Source organism: Colletotrichum truncatum (genome assembly GCF_014235925.2).
Source record: "Colletotrichum truncatum strain CMES1059 chromosome Unknown Contig_0005, whole genome shotgun sequence".
NCBI lineage: Eukaryota > Fungi > Ascomycota > Sordariomycetes > Glomerellales > Glomerellaceae > Colletotrichum > Colletotrichum truncatum.
The window spans coordinates 2477523-2484409 of record NW_027222402.1 but is presented as its reverse complement, the minus strand read 5'-3'; the positions used below and the strand labels follow the sequence as shown (position 1 = coordinate 2484409).

At 49.6% G+C, this 6887-nt stretch overlaps 2 protein-coding genes across 2 annotated transcripts; one reads left to right on the top strand and one right to left on the bottom strand.

Annotated features, from left to right (window-relative positions):
• Positions 1–2413: 2413 nt before the first annotated feature.
• CTRU02_208756 (C6 zinc finger domain protein) lies at positions 2414–5186 on the bottom strand (the record flags this gene model as incomplete). The annotated part of the gene is made up of 7 exons (XM_070205144.1): positions 2414–3213; positions 3323–3549; positions 3624–3790; positions 3854–4124; positions 4304–4708; positions 4770–4853; positions 4981–5186. The coding sequence occupies 7 exons, from the start codon at positions 5184–5186 to the stop codon at positions 2414–2416; spliced, it is 2160 nt and encodes a 719-aa protein (XP_070061219.1).
• A 510-nt stretch (positions 5187–5696) lies between these two features.
• CTRU02_208755 (2og-fe oxygenase superfamily protein) lies at positions 5697–6868 on the top strand (the record flags this gene model as incomplete). The annotated part of the gene is made up of 2 exons (XM_070205143.1): positions 5697–5977; positions 6070–6868. The coding sequence occupies 2 exons, from the start codon at positions 5697–5699 to the stop codon at positions 6866–6868; spliced, it is 1080 nt and encodes a 359-aa protein (XP_070061218.1).
• Between the last annotated feature and the right edge of the window lie 19 nt (positions 6869–6887).

The following is a 6887-nucleotide window of genomic DNA, read 5'->3' as shown; positions in this document are numbered from 1 at the left end:
GGTTGCAGGTGTCGTTCTCCAAATTACGTCGAGCTGCAGAGAACAAGTTGGAGCATCACGACATGATAATTCGGCAGACACAAGTCGGTACACACGAAGCGACCGGACGTTGCAGAAGTCAAGAATATAGGAACAGGAGTGGGCGAAAAAGGCTATTCATTGTACTAAAAAAGGTAAGGAGGTAATATGGCCAGCACCTTACTTGGGACTTTGTGGTGTGACCCTGGCCCAACCAGGGTGGACCCGTCAGTGCTGTTGCTAAGAGGCCCTGGGCGACCCTACATGCCTCTTGCTTCGGCACCTGCGGGCACAAGTGCTGGGATTCTCCGCAGGTCTCCATTTATAATTGCGCTCATCAAACCTTATTCCACAACGCTTCGGGCTGTTAGGGAAACCCGACTCAGCATGCAACGATAGCTTTAGGCGCAAGTTATTAATTGAGCAACACTGCCGGAGTGAAGTGGCATCTATTACTAGGCTTGCTTAGCCTCGCCGCTGAATGATCATAAGCTCCCAATTGACACCTCCCAACTAGGATATCCGTAACGTACCATGTGATTATGGTTAAAAGTTCAAACATTCATATGAAGCTATTCACGCACACACCTCTGCTTGTGGTGCCCTCTTGGCGACACTTCTGAGGCAATTGGCGTTTTTTTTTTAAAAAATAATAATTGTGGAGCCAATATCAATAGCTATTGGGTTCATCAGTGTCTACACACTCTCTCAGCTAAAAGTTCAGAGGGTATCGTCTACGGATCTGTGCGCCGACAAACTCTTGCGTAGAGCATAACTCTGTGAGTACTTGGTATACAGCTTCTGGGCGGGGCAGAAGTTATGGGTGATGACGGCGTCGACGGCAAGGGACGGGATAGTTTCAGTGCGTGGGAATAAGTTGGCATCGAACGGCCCGGGCGGAGTCATCTCTGCCTCATTTCGTAACGTCGCCATCCTGGTCCATCCTACCCTCCGTATAAATTATGCTTTCTCTAACTGGGATATCGAAATTCTATTCCATTTTTGTTAACGAATCGACAGAAGCCTCCCTCACAGCACGGCGCATCATCGTTTTCGCTGTATCACTTATTAAACTCAAGACCGTGTAAGAACCGTTATCACATGTTGTCATCATATCTTGCGGGACAATGCCTCGGAAACTACAACAACGTCAATATGGGTGTAGACCTTGGCTTGGCAAGTACTCTTGTTCTTGTATCCCAAGCTTTCCCCCTGGCCTCAATTGCACGTGGTCATTCCACTTCAACATGGCGAATCCGCAAAGTTCGATTGTAATTGCGTCCACAAATACTCCGTAAAGAGCAACTCAGTTACTCCAACTGCCAAGTCATGTTGGCGTCAATCAACAAATGTACTCTCCAATTATGACGTGATCACGAAACACACCGAATGAGATTGCAAGGAATGCCCCCTAGTTCTTCAATCATAACCACGAAACGTATCATCATCTACTTCTTAACAACTCTTCATTAAACAGTAAACAGTCTGTCATGATTGATTGTAGACAAAACTATCCTAATGATTCAATCTATCCTCAAACGCTTCATTGACGGCTTCTGAGTGAGCCCTCTCAGGCCTCAAACATGTAAGCTGAGTCAGAAGTACACAAATCACTTTACTCAGACCGGTAAGCAATATCACTATCCCCCAAATCCCCCGAGAACAGTGATAGACTCGATGACCCAGTAATTCAGAGCGACGAGCACAGTATAACTAGGTCATTAAGTACAGAGAAAAACGTCGGACTCTAGGCGTGCTTAAAACAGTCATTAATCTCTGCCATCCCCCCTCCGTTTATTGGCTGAAAGTGGGTCAAGCCCCAAACTTTGGAAACATCGCTGGCCTCAACAGCACCGATCCAAACCTAGTGTCACGGATGCATTTCTTTCGGCTTTCTGTAAAACGTAAATGACAATAACGACAAAAGGCCAAGATCATGAATTGAAAACGCCATAATCCAACAGTAACGCTACAGCGTCTCAAAGATAACGACACCTGGATAAGAGCTTCTGCTGCAGCTAATGTCCAGCGTCTTTGTTGGGGCTTATACCTTTAATTTCGATATTTGCAGCTGAAGCTCTCATCCAGGTGTCGTTATTTTAGGTTCATGATATTTTGCGACCTGTAGCCTGGACATCGATTAGCTCTGAGATTATTTAAAGACTAGTAATGCTGGTTGGGAATGCATTGGAGCAACTACTTCGAATGTCACTCGTCTAATAACCAAATGTTGTCTCCTTACAGAGTTGAATTCCTGGCACATTGTTCGCTAATTACTCGCTTTGTAGCAAGACGGATACGGGAACTGAATCTTCCTTGGTACGCTTGGTGTGGGAAAACGAGCTTTCATATGATTTACATTTTGTTTCAAGGTAGCTTTCATGTCTATATTTAGCTAGAAGAGCGAATGGTCTCCAAGACTAAGATGCCCTCCGTTGAAGAAGTTGTCTATCATCTCCAAAGAAAAGGACCCATCAAACTCTGGTACAAGTGTAGCTCCCGTGAAGGATGATGGGTGATCTTGCTGCTGCTCCCTCACCTCTTGATTGGGCTGAACCCAAGCTGCGGACGATCCGTTAGCAACCCCATGTTGGTCTCGGAGATTCCCCGGGGACGCCATAGCAATCCTATGAGGCGCGCGGTCATCGGTGACGACGGTCGGTGCAGGAGTAGCGCCTACTTCGCGCGTTCCCTCAACCCTCGCAGTGACCTTCTTCAGCGCCCTCTCCAGACCGAACTGGATGGCAGAAGGTGAGCTTGCCGACCACACCATGTTCTGTTTCTGCGCGGCCCTCAGCAATGCCAGCACCTCCTGGCTGCCTCCATTGGTATTACTCATACCAGAAACGCCTGACGCGGGCTCTTGTTCGTACTTTGAAATGATGAGCATCGCGTACGCCACACACAGCCGATGGAATTCGGGCAGCTCTTCCGCCCGCGCTGAAGGCATCTCCACGAACGCTCTGACAACCTCGGTTGCGAAGCCGCATACTCTGGCGTGCGCCATGTCGTGGAGTTCCGGGTTCTGTTGAGGGATTGGTGGTTCATGCCTGGCGGCGTCGGCTGGCCGTAACCTCGGTGAGCTTGACAGAGAGTCTTGATCCGACGACGCCTGGTTGTGTTCGAGGGTTCGACGCGCGAGAATCAGCCAAGCAATGGAATGGCTTATCCTCAACGTTGAGGCCGCTGGCAGCTCTGGGCGGTCACAATGTCAGTAAGAAGACCGCAAAGGTTGACGTCAAACCCGGGTGGTGGATTCAGCAGTGCTGTATGTTGAGTTTGTGGCGACGACCCTTGGACTTACCGAACAAATAGTTCCACCTCAACTTCCACGCCGCAAGCTCCTCGCATTCGCCATCGGCCCCGAGATATGACCTCTGCGAGAGTTTATCTTGCAGGATAAGGTACAGCGTTATCTCGGCGTACATCATGGCGTCGCGCATTGTGACCTCCTCAAAGTTGAGAAGAAGTTTGCATTGCGCGAGATAGTCGGATGGTACGGTAGCTGGTCTTCCAGTAGTAGCCGCCCAACTGGAGACAAAGAAGGTGTCAGCAAGAAATGGAAATATGGCCTTGATTTTGGGCATCAAGGAAGTTAAACGCACTGAAGATTTACAAGGCAGGTATTGGCCCAGAACCGTACGACTCTCTGATCGTCTTCAGTTGATTTCCGGGCTTTTGTCCTACTCAGAATTTCGGAGAAGTTGATGCTCAACATTGCCTGCTGGGCGCAATGCCCACTTAGCAGCCAGCTGTCGATGTACTCTGGACTCTGCCCCGCCATCACATCAGTCATTCATCCCATCTCAGTCTTTTCGTATTATTTTCCACATACCGATGGGGAAGATGCCCAAAGACTCATAATAAGAATTCCCATAAGCTCCTCCAGAGGCAGCGGGCTTGCGATCATCAATTGGCCGAGCTGTAGGCGTACATGCTCGAATACACGTCGGTGTAACCCTGACGAGCTATGTTCAGAGAACCTCATGGCGTGAAGACAACAGGCATCGTGTAGAAATGGCGAAGCATGCCGCAAGTCTCTATTCCTCGGCGCCAGATCAACCTCGCTATTGAGAAGCAAGGTATGTTTCCTTCGATGGACAAACCTAACCTGGATGTCAGCAAGGCAACACAGACTTTCAACAGTTGATTAAAAAGAATTGCTTTGAGCCATTTCTTCTTGTAGATTTCCCTCTTTGCGTGTTCGCTTTGTCTTTCGCCTGCAGCCTCATCCTTCCTCTCTCCACGTTGAGATGATATGTTGGGACACACAAAAGCCACTTACTCAGCAACTAAACCGCGAGCTGTCTTGTCATCTAGAATGCCCAGGGAAACAAGATCAGCCTGAACGTCGAATGTTCGTCGATAGCCTCCGCTTAGTTGACTTCCGACTTTTCGCACAACCTCAGCAGGGGACGAATAGACATGTCGATCCGCCGGCTCAACGTCCTCGTTTGCAGGCGCTCTATTACTGGCACCGCCACTACCCACACTCCCAGAGACGTCATTATCATCAACACTGCTGTTGCTTGTAACGTTCTTATCCGCAGCTTGCCGTTCTTGTCGTACTACACCAAGAGTTCTCCTCACGTCTGGTCTCACGCCTGGCGCCAGCATCTGTACGGTCGCCTTCAAATCAGCTATTGACGCCTCCAGGCTTCGAATTCTATCCAGAGGTGTTCTTTTAGCACTTTTTGAGGTTTAGAGATATTTTTCTTCAGTTTTTTTCGGGCAAGAAGCAAGAAACTTACCTTCCTTCGACATCCGGTTTGCTTGGCGCCTCCTTCGAGGATACTGAATGAGTATCACCGCTGTCATTCCACGTGCAGGTGATTCTGTCTCTTGTTAGCAACTAACCTTCATACATTTTCGTCGTTCCTATTTTTTTCCGCCAAGTCATGGATAAAACCTCAGTGTTTCTCTTGCACACGGGACGATGATCGAAGAGTAGAACTGGCGTACCTCAAAGACCGACAACGCGAACACGCCTCTGACTCCTCATCCAACTCGCACCGACATTTCTGCCTCCTGCACGTATCACACGACAGAATCCGGCGCCTCCTTTTCCTACTTGATTCATCTCTGCTGCCTCCTCCCGCATCTTGACGGCTCTCATCGCTTAACCGACGGCGGCGGGTGTTCTGTGACCCCGTCTCATTTTGCATCATGTCCGTCTTCCCCACGATCCCGATAAATGTACCAAGAAAAATAATGCGGGGCAAAATCCGTTTGATGCGATAGGCGTAGTCACAAAGTTGGTGACAACAGAATAGGGGATGTCGGAGTGGTGTCGGAAAAAACAGGATTTAGGCGGAGATCTCCAGTCGACATTATTGCTTATCAGCCTTATCGAGCTTATCAAGCTTATCTCTCTGCGAACACCACTGGCTACGCCTGATGTGGGGTGGCAGATGGGAAGGGAGATAGACGGAAATCGACGGGCCGGTGGGGCTTGATGCTGAGCCCGGACCGGACCTATTGTGCGGGGGAACTTCGGGGGGATCGATCACGCAACAACACGTTTGTACGGCAGGAGACGTGACTTTATTCATGAAACTTATAAATGAGCAGATAAAAAACAAAATCGAACGTGATGGGATTCAAAATAATAGCGTAGTTCAACTCTCTCAGTCAACGTAACGCTGTAATCAGCACCAGTTATCGAAGATTGCTTCAACATGGCCACCACCACAGAGACGGTCCCCGCGGGCATGAAGAAGGTCCATTTCTCTAGCTATGAAGGCATGACATACAGGCTAGTATCAACCAGCCCGCCACGTGATTGCACCCCAGACGAAATTCCTATCATCGACCTGGGCAGGATACACGGCAATCTCGAGGCCCGTAAGGCCCTTGCCAGCGAGATACTGAACGCTGCAAAGACGAGCGGGTTCTTCTATATCAAGAACCATGGTATCCCAGAGAACGTAACGGAGGCCGCTCACCAAAAGGGCAAGGAGTATGTTTTGCGTCCACCGAGCGGCAGCCTTTGGACTCCCACCCCCAGCCTGCCGAGTTCTGGAATTTGAAAGGCTACAGACTGACGAATAGTGAAAGATTCTTTAAGCTGCCAGAGCAGCAGAAACGCAAGTTGACCTCAAACACATCTGCGTATGGCTACTGTGGGTTTCGAGAAATCCACGCAAACCCGAATGATACCAAAGATAGAAAAGAGGCCTTCATGTTCCACTACGAACCCGAGTTCGACCCGTTGTACGAGGGCCGCTTGGACCAAGTTCCCGCCCATGTTCGCAAGCATCTTCCGAAAGAGGATTTTCTCTGGACCGACTCTGGCAATGATGCCGTTCTTCCGGGATTCAAATCCGCTCTTCTTTCGCACTGGTGTGCCTGCCTAGCCTTGTGCCGACATCTTATTCAAGTCATCGCACTTGGCCTGGGCCTCCCCGAGGATCACTTCGACTCTATGACGACCTACCCAGGTGGGGACTTCGCTGTGAACTTCTATCCCGGCCACGGCGACGATCCCGTCGAGGACCCGGACGAAGTCGGCGTCGGGGCGCATACAGACCTCCAAATCCTGACTCTGCTTTGGCAAGATCAACACAAGGGCCTTCAAGTCCTCAACAACTCAGGGGAGTGGATGTGGGCGCCGCCAGTGCCCGGTACCTTTGTCGTCAACATTGGCGACTTTCTCATGCGACTGACAAATGATCGACTCAAGTCGACGGTACATCGCGTGTTGCAACATGGCAGAGAGGATAGGATCTCGATGCCTTTCTTTTTTGGTAAGGATCCTCCTGCAGTCTTCAGCTGTGAGATCATTGAACCTGGCAAAAGCTCGGCCGTTTCTTGTCTCTTAGCTCCCCCTTTCCATTTTGATGTTCATTGACCTGGGTCTCTCTCTTTTT